The sequence below is a fragment of the Sturnira hondurensis genome, unplaced genomic scaffold, assembly GCF_014824575.4.
Source record: "Sturnira hondurensis isolate 20B ecotype Veracruz unplaced genomic scaffold, ASM1482457v3 Scaffold0013515, whole genome shotgun sequence".
Taxonomy (NCBI): Eukaryota; Metazoa; Chordata; class Mammalia; order Chiroptera; family Phyllostomidae; genus Sturnira; species Sturnira hondurensis.
Window position 1 is genome coordinate 2,414,686 of NW_028086146.1, and position 15,389 is coordinate 2,430,074.

The window sequence follows — 15,389 nt, forward strand, 5'->3', positions numbered from 1 at the left end:
AAAGTTTATGGGTCCAAAAACAGATGGTTAAGTGAATTAAAGTTATAAAGGGAATTGAGAGAAAAGTAAAAAAAATAAAAATATAACTGAGGTGAGAAGAAAGAAAAAGAGAAGAAATGGTGCAGTACAAACAAGCTAAATGCCTTATTTTTTCATTGCAGGGTATCAGCAAATACTGTTAAGACTAATGAATCAAGAAATGAAGGTGGAAATACAAAATACTTAAAATTATAGAGGAAATCATCAGGAAGAAAAAGTAGAGTCGAAGTTTGAGTGTCAGAATAGGGAGCAGTAAGGGAAAATGTGGCTTTCATTTCATCCCTTTGCTGAAATACCGTTTGCAATCTATTTCCATCTGTATACGGCAATGTCAGTGAACTCTTGTTTCCTCCTTTACTTAACGCATGCGTCTGTAGTGCATGTCCAGTGGTCTCTCGCTCTCTGCGGAGCTGGCTGTCTTTAGCGGGGACCTGTGGAAACTACGGGCCACCTTCAGACATGTGTGCTGAGTTTTGTGTGCCTCGTAGGCACTGGGGAGTTCCTTCTGAAGCGATGAGAAGGAACTTCCGTGGCCCCTCTGTGTCTCCATCCACTTCTCCTTCAGTGACTGGGGAGGAAGGGTACCGTTGCAGGGAGGGATGGAAAGGAGAAAAGGAAAAATTCTCAGGCACCCTTATTTGCTGGATGGCTTGCTTCCATTCCGTGCAAGTAGGGGAAGAGCTGGGACTCACTCCAAGGAAACAGGCAGATTCCTAAACAGCCCATGTGTTTGTAAGTAGAGGATGTGCGGGGAAGGGTAGAGTGTGGTGGGTGGGGGCAGGAGGCAGAACCCAGCAGAGTCTGAACACTGGCCCTCCAATGCTCACTATGCACTAATAGGGGCCTCTGTTTGTCGCTATTTTTATACATCCAGTCGGCAGAACCCCTCCTCTACTTTTCTCTACTGCTTTTCTGTGAGATAGTGAGACCATGTGCTGTCAGATGCTTACGTATCTGCATTTGAATTTTCTGTCATCTGTGCTCTCCTTAAGGGTGAATCTCAGCCTCATTTATCTTCATACCTCCCACACTGAGTATATGCCTAATAAATGCTGGTTGAATAAAGGAATAAATAAATGGATGAATGAATAAATAAATGAAAGCCAAGTGAATAAATTAAATGGTTATTATAACCCCTTTTTAAAACATTAGCAAAATAGAGTATGGAGTACAACCAAAAATTTTATTAATTTCTGGTGCATCCCCGATTGTGTCAGTCTGTTACAAGTCTGCTCGTGTGTGTGTGTGTGTGTGTGTGTGTGTGTGTGAACTGTGGCTTCGAACTAAAGTTTAGCTGTTAAACTTGGACTATTAACATATTTCCCATTTTTCAACTACCCTCAGGGAATCTAAGGAACAAACAACAAGCACACTCCCCAAGTGGCCATGATTCTGAGAGAGAAAACTAGAAGGAACTGAAGGATATAATTGTGCATGGCTGGGGACAGCATGTGGGTGTGGGACTGTCAGCTTGAAAAGAAGAAGAAATACTAGTCACTAGTTGAAAATAATTAAACCTAAACTCATTAATCCAGTCCAACAACTGCATATGAACAAAGGACTGTGGTGGTTCCACGGTACCTTGGTAGGCATGGGCTTCTTAAAGGATATTTCCGCTTGCATCCAAACGCCCCTTGGGGATTCCATCACGGACCAGATCTTCTCTTGAACCACGTGGTTCTCTTCAAAGATATAAACGGCCAGGGTGTCACTCATTTTAAAAAACCCATAGATGGAGTAATAAAAACGTAAGCAATACTGCAAGTTTCCAGGCAAGGTGGGCCCATAGAGCCTTCCAATGTAGCCAGGCTGAGATGTAAACTTTGTGTTGGCCAGCAAGTAATACCCTGTGAACAGGACGAAGCAGTCAGTGTATCAGCAATGAAGCTTAAATAACCTAACCCAGACCATCAAGTGCAAAACTTTGGTTCAGGTAGTAGAATTTGTCAAAAGACTATTTTCATCAGCTTTAAATAGTAAAGCATTTCTAATATTTGTGGTTTAATGATAGAATACACATTCTATAATGCCAATAAACCTCAATTATAAGTAAGTTTCATAAATAAGTATAGATTTCAAACTGTATATGCTCAGATTCTGGTCGTCAGTCAGGATTTATAATTTGCATGATCATGGGTCAACCAGCTACTGAGTCACAGTGAACATAAAGTCCGGAGCAGACTTTTCCTTCTCTCTGCAGGGACCGGTGGAGATGGGAGACCACAGGCTGGCCTGGCAGTCCTGGTCAGATGTTACACCTGCCCCTGAAGAGCAGGTATGTAATCAGGAGTCCTGTGTTCTTCCCTTACTCCTTCTAAATAACATAAAGGAAAATATCATCAGTAACCTTCCTCCCACCAGCTCTACCACTCCCACAGTAAACTTCAAACAGGTCTGTGCATCTTAGAAAGCCTGGGCAAAAGGGAAAAAAATACAGGAAACCCTCACTTAAAGTCATCAATAGGTTCTGTGACTTAAGTGAAAAGACATAAAAGGAAACCAGTTTTACCATATGCTAATTGATGTCAACTAGAGTTCCTACAGCATCTCATCAGCATTATAGCAAAATGAGGTAGAATGGAACGGCATTATTTCAGGACCTACGGTACTGTACATCTTTTCCTTTTCTGCTCCTCCCTCTTTAAATTTTTTTGGGTGCCTCAGTCTTTGGTATGGAGATAAGTTTCACCCAATTATTTAACACATTTGGCAAAAAGTTCTGTGGCTACTTCACAGGGTGGTATTATGAACTGAATTGTATATGAGTATGGTAAAGCCCTAACCCCTAATGTGACTATCTGGACAGAGGACCTTTAAGAAGGTAATTAAGGTTAAGTGAGGTTATAAGTGTGGGGCTTTAATCCTACAGGACTGATGTCATTAGAAGAGGAGATCTCTCTCCACATGTACACACACAGACAAGGCCGTGTGTGGACACCCTTGGGAAGACACAATCTACAAGCCAGGAAGAGGTCTGGCAAGAAACCAATCCTGACAGCACCTTGATCTCGGCCTGCCAACCTCCAGACCTGTGAGAAAATAAACTTCTGTTGTGTAAGCCATCCAGTCTGTGGTATTTTGTTACGGCTGCCCAAACAAACAAGTGACTGTACAATAGCCAGCAATCTCTTTGAAACCTAAATTTAAGCACTATCTTCTCTAGTTAACACCTTTCAATGGCTTGTCATTCCCTTTACGATAAAATCCCAAATGTTTACTCTGGCCTGCTACACCCATGATCTAGTTCCCTCTGTAACTTCGTGTTCCTGCGTTCTCCTCCCCACGGCGCAGCCACACTAACCTTCCCTCTCCTGGGAGTGTCCCGCTCTTTCCAAACCCAAGGTCTCCACAGGTGCTATTCCTGTGCCTGGGTGGCCCCCACTCTCCTGGCTGATACCCACTTTGCTCAGAAGTGGGCTCCCTGGATCCCCAGTCAATACTAAGTTCTTTCCTCAGTTATCTCTCAGAGCTCACTCGTCATCATTTCTTGTATTGCATTTAACACAGGCTGAAATTATGAGTTATTTTATGTATATATTTGCCTAATTTTTCTCCTCTCCACTGAAATGACTGTCAGCCAGAGAGGAGAAGCTTCATACCTGACTTGCTTACTACTGTGCCCCAAGGACTTAGTCTGGCTAAGGTCAGAATAGGTTTTTGTAGGGCCTATTTTTGGACAAGTTAAGCAACCTCTGAAAGAATAAAGCACAATTCCAAGTATAATATTGCAGGCCCTGGCTGGTGTAGCTCAGTGGATTGAGCACGGACCTGCGAACCACACGATCACGGTTCGATTCCCAGTCAGGGCACATGCCTGGGTTGCAGGCCAGTTCCCAGCAGGGGACTCACAAGAAGCAACCATACATTGATATTTCTCTCCTTCTCGCCTTCCTTTACTCTCTAAAGATAAATAAATAAAATCTTTAAAAAATATTGCAAAGGCCCACTGCAAGGTTTTTCCTCTGGCCCATGCAAGGGAGGGGTCCTGCAACCCTCAGGACCCCTGAGGGGGAGGGTCATCAGCTTTCTGATAAATTCACCCCGGTGCCCAGTGTATAAGTAATTGTCGAATGAATGAGACACTAACCCCTTGAGAACCAACTAATTTCAACTGGAGTGAGCTCCGCAAGGGAGGCCATTCAGCAATATACAATCCTTTTACAGGGATTTCAAACTGGTATCTAAGAGTTCCTTGTAGATATACCCATCATGTGCCCACCCAACATCTCCAATAGCTTTTATTCCTCGATCATATATATATATTCATATATTCATCTTTAGAGGGGGGAAGGGAAGGAAAGGAGAGAGGGAGAGAAACATCAATGTATGGTTGTCTCTCGTGGGTCCCCTGCTGGGAACTGGCCTGCAACCCAGGCACGTGCCCTGACTGGGAATCGAACCTCGATCCCTAGGTACACAGGCCCGCACTCAGTCCACTGAGCTACACCAGCCAGGCTATTCCTCCATAATATATTTTTATTGTAGTAAAAGACCCATAACATAACACTGACCATTTCAGTCATTTTCAAGTATACAGTTCATTGGCATCTAGTATGTTCATTGTGCGGCATGACCACCACTGCTATGTAGTTCCAGACCATGTTCATCACCCCAAAAGGAAATTCTGTACCCTTTATATAGTAATTCCCCATTTCCTCCTCCCAAGCCCATGGCAACTCCCAATCTTTTTGTCTATAAATTGCCTGTTCTGAATATTTCATATAAATGGACTACTAGAGCTTTGAAAAGGTACATCTCCATTTAAAGACCAAGATAATTTCCAAAAGTTTAACTATTATTTAACTGGCAAATACTTCTGCTAGCCCAGCAACTTGAACTCCAGTTTTAAAAAATGGCCAAATACCACTTGTCTTTGCTTCTTTACAGCTGCCCTTTTAAAAGGTGGTGCCTTGGTAGGTGTGGAATAAGAATGGAGAATGGAGCATGAACACTACCCACCCCTTCCTCTCCCCCACCACTGCCAAAGTCCCCACATGGATGGATTTCTGGTTTACCTAAGCCGGAAGTGTGGTCACCAGCCCAATACATGTTTGGCTTTACTTTTACTCGGGTCCAGCCTGTACCTTCTTTGTCTTGGTAAAAGTGGCAGAGGTCTTCCTCGAAATTGCAGCTTGCTTCTGAGGCACTGAAAGGAAGCTCTGTGCAAAGGAGAACCAAAGCGAAAGCGAGCTCAAACCACGACTCTCAAAGGACTACCTCCACTGATTGACAAATATGTACACATTTGTGCCAGGGGAGACCGGAGAGGCAAAACACGACAAAATATTTTTACCCTAATGGCATGGTGACAGGTTAGCATCAAACCAACATGTCAGCATGACAGGAAAATTGTTCTTTTCTTCCCTAAAGGGATGGAAGAAAGGAGTTATTTTTATATTCTATACAAAAATACAGAAGTGCCAGACTTCAAAAGAAATATCCTTTTATGCTGTAAAGACCAAAAGCACTTATTCACATAATTCACAATTCAAAATTTATCCATACAAAATTAAAAAAGAAGGAGAAAAGGTAAAGATTTCAGGAATTCTTAATTTCTCTTTAACACATATATTTTAGAAATAATCTTTTCTAGAAATAATTTTCCTTTTTTAAAAATTTATTTATCTTTAGAGGGGAACGGAAGGAGAGAGGGAGAGAAATATCAATGTATGGTTGCTTCTCATGTGTCTCCTGCTGGGAACTGGCCTGCAGCCCAGGCATGTGCCCTGACTGGGAATTGAACCATGATCTTTTGGTTTGCAAGCCTGCACTCAATCCACTGAGCTACACCAGCCAAGGCTAATTTTCCTTTGTTGATTAATCTCTGTGTCGGAAGCACAGCCTCCATCCATGCATAATGGACATTTGTAGTAGGAGCCGATGTGCTGAAAGCAAATCACTACTCAGTACAAGTTATGTTCTTCAAAAAGAGACACCGATTTTCTCACCCCTACTCCTATTGTTTGGGCTTTTGCTGAGCTCCAGTATCATTTACCTCGCTTTATAAATACCACCTCAAATTAGACTGCCTGAAGGGAAGGGAACACAATTTCTGTTCTTCTAAGAATAACTCGTTCCTAGCAACAAGTCATTGCAAACCTCAATGTGCTGATTGCCCTCCGAGCCTGGAGGGAATGTGACAGTTTGGGACACATTCAATGTAGCTGAGTGGGATCCTGTTCTGCACGCTGACATCCACTGGTCTAATGTTTCAGGGCATGAGAGAGGGGGCACTGTTCTGAGTACGGAGAAACCATCTCTAAGGGGCCTTGTGGGTTCTGGGAGCAGTGATCTGATGAAACGGGGGCTGTTCAGGGACAAAGACTCAGTATACTCTTGATTTATCAATTTTCAAAGGAAGAAAACATTCGAACGGGCTGAGGAGCTGGCTTAGACTAAGGAGACAAAAGAGGCATGACAACCAAATGCTACAAGGGGCCCGAGACTTGACCTTGGCCCAGGAAAACCCACAGCTATAATGTCATTCTTGAGGCCACTAGCAAATCAGTATATTGCCTATAGTTTAGTTGATAACACTCAGTCGGTGTTAAATTTCCTGAACTTAATAATTATGTTGGATAATGTGTTTGGTTTTACAAAACACATGTCGATGTATTTAGGGGTGTGAAGAGGGTAGAATGTCTACAACCTTCTCTGAAATGGTTGATGAAGCAAATGTGGCAAAAGGTTAGCAATTTTTATTGTAGATCTGAGTGGAGAGAATATATGGGAGTTCTTGACAGTATTCTTGCAAATTCTGTCTGAGTTTGAAATATACAAAAATACAGAGTTTTAGAAACACCAAATTGGAAACAACATGTGACTAACATTACAAAGGAAATAATAGGAAGACAATGTTCTCATATAACTGGAACCCGATTGTGTCTCAGATGATACACGCTGGCAAGTGCCGGGAATGAGTGCCCTGATGAGCCGGACGGGGGAAAAGGGAGGGAGGAGAATCCCCAGCTCTGAGACTGGAAGACTAGCCACGCACTGCTCTGCCTTACTCTGCCAGGCCCAGGGTGTATCTTCAGGCGATGAAGACAGTCTTTCAAAAATGAAAATGACCTCATACAAACAAGGATCCTTTGCCATCCCTCCACGGAGATTTGATGCCATGGGAAACCTCACAATGGCCTCCGGTCGTAGTCACCCTCTGCCAGCTAGTAATGAAAGAGCAGATGAAAATTTAAAATCTACAGATGGCCGTCTAGCTCAGAAAACGGTGTGGCATTCCCCAAAGCCACGCTCAATGAAAACAGCACATCCCGAAATTACTCATCGGGAGTGTACAGCAAGAAATATACCCCTGGGTGGCCAACAAGAGAACCATAACCCACTTATGAAGTATATAGGAGAGGGTGGGAGATGGTATTAAAACCTGAAAGTAAGCAAGGACCAGCTCTCTCCATATTGACAAACTGAGTCATCCAGAAAAGATTTTTTTCTGAGGATGAGGTTAATACCTAGTCCTAAAAAATTGATTTGTCCAGGATTCTGAGAAGGCCTGATAAAAAGAAAATCTCAAAAGCATACCTCAGGGCCTAAATTGTTTTACCCAGAATGCTTGTTTTGACCCTGAGATAATGCTTTTTTGATCCTGAAGATGGCGCCCGAGGGCCTGTTTGTGGCCTAACAAGCTCCTCAGAGATCTGAGGTGGGGAGCCTTTGCTGCAGGCTTGTTTCAGAGGCACCTGGTCAGGCAGGATCACAACTGAGCTCCTGGGGAGTGTTGATGATGTATTTGAAGCACAGGGAGGGATCCGGCAGTCAGTCGGAAACCTCTGAGGAGCAGCTGATCAGAAAAGAAGGTCCCCGGCAAGGTACCAATACGCATTATAATGTAAGATGTAGTTAAAGCTCGCTTTCTGAGATTTAAACTTTTTAGAAATGAGAGGCTTTGAAGATAACCTAATCAGACAGAGGGTCCTACAGTTTGAGAAGAATCGGTGGGAGTGGGTTTCTTATCTTTTTGCTGCTCCTTGGAGTTCATGGAGGTGAAGTCAGAGTCCGTTCTGCAGATCTAAAGGGCTCATCAGCCTCTGCGATGCTAAAGGGATTCTGGGTACTGTGTGCTCTTCAGGCTACTGAATTTGCTCGGTAGTTTTACTGTAGCACGAGCCAGCCCACAAGCAGGCTGAGACAGCTCAAAGCTGGCTTGGGGAAGAGGGTGATTGGGAACTGGCATCATGGTGGAGCAGAGGCTGGCCCAGTGACCAGCCTGGGACGATGCTTCAAGGCCTCTGAGCTAAGGAAGGCTGTGACAACTTCAGCTGGAACCAAGGCAACAACTGGAGCCAGGTTTCCGATGGAAGAAGAGGTCTGGGTAGTACTGTTATTGGTGAATAACAAGAGTGGTCAAGACTGGGATTTAGAGACATCCTGTGAGATATATCCATGAGTGTCGGCCCCTCCCAGTCCGTGACCTGTATATGGGGTGGACCCAAGCTTGGAAAGGAGGCTGGGCCTGCACAGGCCAGAGCAGTGAAGCTTGAAGTTGGGGTTGAGCGTTAAGGCAGGATTCTTAGAAGTGAATGGAATCACCTGTTAGGCATGCAAGGATTAACAGCTTTAAAGGAGAGCCTATTCCTATGATCTAGACTCTAGATCTCATGGTGGAAGGGGGGGAGTTTGGGGGTAGAAAAGGCTTGGAAAGGGAAGTCCTGGAACTCAAAGTTAGGGGAGTGGGGGGCGGGTCTCGCTATCCTCTGGAGCATTCAGGGGAAATACTCAGAGAGCAACATGACATTGGAGTTTAACCCTTGTGACTCTGTGAGGGGTCTCAGGTCAGGAAAACTGGATTAATTCTAAGCCCAACCAGATTGTAAGAATGAAATGCTTCATGTGTCTTGGCCTCCTAGAAGGTGTAGGAAGATGCTAGATCCAGCTGGGAAAAACAGAGAACAAGTCTGGAGCTAACCAAGATTTTTAAAAACGTTGGCACCTGTTTTGAAACAGAAGGGCATAAACTATTTGTGAAATATAAAATGAAGTATGAAAGCTAAAGGGCTCAGCTTCTAAGGCTCAGAATCTGACTCACAGATGCTTAATGTAAGACACAAAGCCGCTCCGGCTTCCACATTCATCAAGCCAGCGCCCTTTGCTGCTTCTTTCAGTTTTGGTCTGAGCCCCTGTCCTCCAGGGAATGGATGGGAGTATTTTGAAAATGAAGTAAATAGTGTTAAGTTTCATGAGCAAGCATTTTCTGTGTGGCATATCTGCTAAGACCTGCATGGACAATAACTTATCCATCTTCCTGACAACACTATGGAACAGATTCTTCCATCCTTGTGCAAATGTGGAGGGAGTCACAGAGAGGTTAGTTAAGAATCCCAAGGTCACACAGCTGGCAAGTGGCAGAGTAGGGATGTGAATCCAAAGTCCTGGGTCTTGAGCATAACACTATGATCACGTGTTTAAACCATTTTAAAAGCAAAGTTAGTATGTTGGAAAGTTCTGAAGACCAATTTGGAGTCCTGATTGACCTAACCACGTAAAAATGTGACTCTCTGGTGGTCCTTGTGGAGGAAGGGTTTTCATGTGGGCTGGACTGTACAGCCTGAGGTACACCAGCCCTTTCAGTACACGGTCCCTATTTTGCTGGAGTCTTTCTTTTCTTCTCACCAGTCAGTAGGAAGGAGCTCACATATACTCTGTACCTGTTAAAAAGGGAAGTCTTTCCAAAGGTCACTTCTGAGGTGACTCCATAGATCCAGTGACCTCCCAGCTGCCTCTTGACCCGAGCCACTACCCAGTGCAGACCTTCCACAAACACCTCTTCTCTCACACGTGTCACTTGGAAGTACAAATGTTCACTGTAAATGCTTAGTGACTAAGAAAAATTTTCTAAAAATAATGATACAGAGGTTTTGAAACCTCTGTTAACATCACTGAAATATTAATTGGAGATGGGATTAGGGAGCAATCGGATTTTGAGAGGTAAAACAATTTTGGCTTTTGTGTTCTGCCAAATTTAGAGACTCTTTTAGTCTTTGATTACAGTTTAAATTAAGTAATTTTCATGAAAACATGTCAATCCAGTCTGATTTCTTCTGTTTTGCTGGCTTTTATTTAAAACTTAGAATTAGTAAAAATAGTGTTTGGTTTCAGCAAGTTAGTCTGTTTCTCTCTAATTTGGGGGTAACAGTCTAGCCTGAGGTGGAAAATGTGTTCTTAGTCCCCTTGCTTGCAGAATAGATCTGAAGCCACATCAAACTAGAGGCTAACTCTATCTTAAGTGAAAGCCAGACTATAAAGGCCAAGTTCAACAATGTACTGTCCATGCTCCATAACCCAAAGCAAGGGCTCGAAAATAAACTGGGGAGACTACAGTGTCTCACTGGGGCCTCTCAAGGAAGCAAGATCACTAAAAGGCAAGGTCAATTGCATGTATCCGGGTTATCATTAATAGAGTGTCTGACTTATTTTAAAATATTTGTTTTCTAATTCACTTTGAATTGATTTGCTTATCTACTTTTTCAGAAATGAAAAATTTCTTCTCTTTTCTAAACCTTATTTATGGAAATTACAAAATTACCTATGATAGAGTAACCTGAGGGTTTACTTAGAAAGAGAATTTAAATTGAGTACATAATATTTAGTGAAAACCCATCATAGAGATATATACCAAATACTAATATCTCTAAACACGAGGACACTTACAGGTCTTGGATACATAAAGTTGGAAAGAGTCTTCATAATTATACTCAGTAGATATTGAGATTTTTTTCTACCTACACATCCATCCGTCTATGAACCCAAGATATTCACTAAAGAGAAAGATGGAAAAAGAATGAGTATTATTTAATTTTCACTTCCTAATAGGCAAGGAAGATGAAAACTTGACACTTGTCAAGGGCCTGTGGTGGCAGAAAAATAAGATTTGTTCTGTGAGGAGGAAAAAAAATAAGTTATAAACCACAAGAATGATTATTCAGTTACATAATTTTTAAGGATGAGATAATAGAAAAGGTAAGGAAATTAGAAAGAATTCAAGCAAGTCCTAACCACAGGCATATATGGAGAGGGAAAATTCCAAACATGAGGAAAAAGAAAAAAGAATTGCTTACCTGTCTGGTTTTGGCAGTGAACAGGAGAGAAAGAAATATCATCCAAGGCAACATATCCTCCTTTGGGACCATTGAAAGCAACTTCAAAAATAATCTACAGAGGAAAACGACATCGTGTGCTGCAGGTTTACATATTTCCTGTTAGGCCTGAGTGCTTTTATTTATGATTTTAAATGACGTGCCAATGAGCCAGGAGGTGCCAAGTTATAAGTACTTGCAGAACCATGTTCCTACCAGAGGGATTCGGGCAGCTCCCTCCTCAACCCGTGGTCTCTTTCTGGAAAAGGAAATACTAAGCCCTAAGTTGTGTTTTATTGGTAATTTTTTTCCTCTCCCTTGAGTGTCAGCTAAGGTACCCATGTCACTTTTTTGATAGAACTACAGAATTGACGATCTGCACTACGAACTTCAGTGAAAGAACAACAGGTTCCTTGCAGAAAGCTGATTACGTTCATTTCCTCCACTTCACAGGGAACTAAGCCCCTCTAAGTCTCTTGCCCTTTGTCACGCATGAAATTCTATGTCAGGGTCCTGGACAAAGATGCAGCAATCAATTCTGATGGCTGAAGCATAATCAAGCCCAGAGATTCTCAACACGGACATCAGACTTCCAGGCATGTTTGAATGGTTAGAAAAAACACGGGGTTAATGTGTTCAGCCCCTTTAACTTTGCTCTCTTCTCCATGTTCAATGAACTGCCTTCTGCCTGGGACTGTGGGGATCAGGTGTGCGGAGCACAGCATTCACCTGTATTGAGAGAACCACCCAAGTGTGACGTCTACTCTTGTGAATTGATAACATGAGAAGATGCCGTGCTCAGTAGGGGCTGGAACTCAAATGCCTACAAGGGCCAGGCAGGCCGTGACGTGGGCTTGGTGTGGTGCGGCAGAAAGGGCGCAGCCTGGTGAAGTGGAGAACGCAGGCCCTGCCGAAGGAGGATGGCTGCCACTCTGTCAACTGCTGACGTGTGGGGGCTCAGGCCTAACACGTCTGGATCTACCAAACGGTCAAGGGGACCTGGATCTCTAGATCACTTGAAATCTGTGGATTTTTTAATGTTGACAATTAATTTAGAAACGAAAACAAAGAAGTAAACACCAAACAAACACACACAAAATATACCATTACAGCAGTCTTTGTAAGACTACTGAGATTAAATGAGAAACGGTATACAAAGATCCTAGCTTACAGAGTCGGCTGCATAATAAGCTCTGAACTAAATTCATGCCTTCTTCTCCCCAGGCTGACCTGTCTGGCACTCATATTCAGACCTGAGCCCAGTTAGTCACTAATTAGCTTGAACAGGCCCCTTCTCTTCTCTGGGTGTCAGTTTCTCCGTTTGGAGGTGGGGGAAAGAGTTTAGGTAAGATGGTTCCTAAGGTCCCTCTCAGTTTAACAGCAAGGTCTTGTGGAGGCTTGTACCTGGACTTGGCAAAGTCTAAGAGCGGGCCTGGAAGTTTGTCTCTGGAAAGGCGAGAGGCTCAGAGAACAAAGGGAACAGGTGTGGACAAATGAGAAGGGGCAAAGGAAGTTCTACACTCTCAACACAGATCCGTGCCACCTGACAGAAAGTGAGTGGCAGAAATCATCTTACTGGGCAGGCCAAATAAGAATGAAATTTTGGATGAGAATGTACTAATGCACTTATTACAGCTAATGTGCCAGTCTCTTGTCAGAAAGACGGTCTCAAATGCTTGTTTTCCTTTTAAAAAACTCATCAGAGAAGATGATGGCATTCAATTCAGCCATTTCTGCAGGATACATCTCTTTTCCTGGCAATTACTGAGAGCAAATAGTCCTATCATAATGAATTCAGAGGACTGGAGCAAAATCATACATGTGGGAATCAAAAGAATATATACTGAAGTTTAGTAATGCCCAGAATTGTAAGCTTTAATTTTTTAAAAAATGGTGAAGTCTCAGCCATCTCAAATGCTGCCCCATGAGTTTGTGGTTGGGTGGAAGGAGCTGACAAAGAAAATGCTGTCCGAGTGCGTGTGTGTGTGACTCATCGGACTTTAACAGGAGGAAAACTTTCGGAAGCAGCATGTGCATGTCTCCTTCCCCTGTGACCCACGCCCACAGAAAATTTTCCACTGGGGAGAGCACACTGAGGCCTGGTTAGCTGTTGGGATAGGAAATAGCACACACACTGCAAAAGGCACTGCGCTCCTTCTGGCGCTGTACGTGGGAGGCAGAGGGGAACCCAAAGAGGGTCAGGGGAGTGACAGGCCATCAGTAGACAGGGCACAACAGAAACCAGGACCCAACCCCCACACGCTATGAAGCTCCACATCAGACGAGCAGATGGCACCACTGAAAAGCAGAGGATAATCCACTCCTTTTGCACTTTAAAGGGAACTGGGAAAGATACTGCAAAAAGCGCAAAGTATAAAGTATGGATCAGTTACAACCTAGGGTGACTAAGACCTCTTATAGCTCCAAATCTGCAACCACAACGCTGCCCTCACTGATTTGAGAGGTTTCGTGGGGTCCTCGGACAGAGCTAGGCCTCCTCCTCCTTCAGCTTTCGGTCAGATTTTAGTTCAGGAACGGATCTAAGTGCCCTGACACTCACCAGCTGTGTGACCTAGATAAAAAGTGACAAACTTCTTAGACTCTCTGTTTCTTTTTTCTCATCTGTAAACATGGGGGTATTTTTATCTAGTTTGTTGGATTGCTGTAAGGACTAGAATACATACACAGATAATAGACATGCATTAATACATGTGCTTAAAAAGAGGCCTTTCAAGGATAAACACCAAAATGTTACAGTTCTCATCTTTGCAGTGTTGGCCCGGGCTGTTTCAGTTTGTTTTGCTCTCCTGAATTTTCTAATTTTTCTGCACCAGACATTTGTCATTCACATAACTATAAAAATGTTTAAAACTCAAGCACCAAGGCTTGTTTCAAATCTGGGCCACAACCATAACTTTCTCTCTGATATTTATGACATTATTTATACTGTAAAGGAGCAAAGAAGAAAGTAATATTTTTCTCTAGAAAGACTGTTCCCTCAAACAAGGGAATAGAAACAACCTCCCTTACAACGTTCTGTCATAACTGCTCTCAGGGATGAAAGTTCAAGAGTAGCTTTCACTTAGAAGGCACTGATGTCTTTTGACCTTCCCATAACCACAGTGCAAGGTTCATAGGGAGAGTGTACCCCCGAAATCTACCCGGTTGACTGGCTTCTCCATATTTGTCCTTAGAAAAAACAGTCTTGTTAGAAAATGAAAGCGATAAAGGAGGAAGGCAGAAGGGAACATAAAGAAATGGAGGGAGGTGGAGGAGGCCAAGAAAGGGAAAAGCAAAAAAAAAAAAAGAAAAAGATTGAGACACAGCAGAAAAGAAAGAATGAGAGCGAGGTCAGCACCTCCTGACCTCTAATCCTGTGTGCGGACAGCAGCCCTGCAGAGCGGCCCCGTCGGGGCACACCTGGAACACCCACCTCCATGGCATACGGGGCATTGAACTCCACTTCAGCGAGGTTCCAGGAAGGATTCTCTGGACCACTGGTTTTCCAGATCTCCTCATAAAGGCCAGTCACATCCCGAGTATAAAGGGAGAAGATACTGTCATTGCCCTGTTGGAGCTGGTAATAAAACGACAGGCAGCCGGACATGGGGGCCGTGGTCATCGGGGAGACGAGCTGCGCCACCTCCTGGAAGTGCTTGATGTAAACCGAGTCCACGTACATGTAGTGGCCTGAAAACCACACAGAGAAAACCGCATGAGACAGGTCAGCGATTTTCAGATGAAATGGTGGGATTCCGGGATTTACTTTGGAGGTGTTATCCAGGGAGCGTGGCAGAGATGAAGCAAGTGAGTTACAGACGAAGGAAGTTTGGCCGTGGATTGGTGAATATTGCACCTGGGAGAGAAATACATGGAGTTGACTGTGCTCTGCTGAATGCAAGGGAAGAACCATTCTGTTTCATTCCCTTGCTTTTGACTGAAGCGAACACATAGAAAGGTGAGATGCAGCCTCTGTAAAGTGCTTGGGTTTTCACAAACTGAACACGACTGTGGAAAGGAACAGAACGTTATCTCAGAAGCCATCCTCCTCCACGGCTTCTTTGAGGTAATAAGGTTTCTAAGAACATACCAAGCATTGCATCTGTTCTCAAGAAGACATAGAAGGACCCTCCTCTACATCTTTACAGTATATACCAAATGTCATTGTGTGTTCTTTGAATGAAGCTAAGGTTTTGAATTCATAACAAATGACAAGTTGTACCTCCTTAATAGAACATACAGGTCAGTCGGCACGGCAGA

General features: G+C 43.4%; 1 protein-coding gene across 3 annotated transcripts in view; it reads right to left on the bottom strand.

Moving 5' to 3' along the window:
- Nucleotides 1-15,389, bottom strand: part of MAMDC2 (MAM domain containing 2) — a 133,273-nt gene that overhangs the window by 43,605 nt on the left and 74,279 nt on the right. For all 3 annotated transcript variants that reach the window (XR_005068730.1, XM_037061687.1, XM_037061686.1), the window contains exons 6-9: nucleotides 14,563-14,819; nucleotides 11,112-11,205; nucleotides 5,055-5,198; nucleotides 1,621-1,886 (exon numbers count right to left, since the gene is read on the bottom strand). Coding sequence is in view for 2 of the 3 variants with exons in the window: in XM_037061687.1 (XP_036917582.1) it covers nucleotides 1,621-1,886; nucleotides 5,055-5,198; nucleotides 11,112-11,205; nucleotides 14,563-14,819 (761 nt within the window). In the remaining variant the exon portion in view is untranslated. The remainder of the gene's footprint in view (nucleotides 1-1,620; nucleotides 1,887-5,054; nucleotides 5,199-11,111; nucleotides 11,206-14,562; nucleotides 14,820-15,389) is intronic.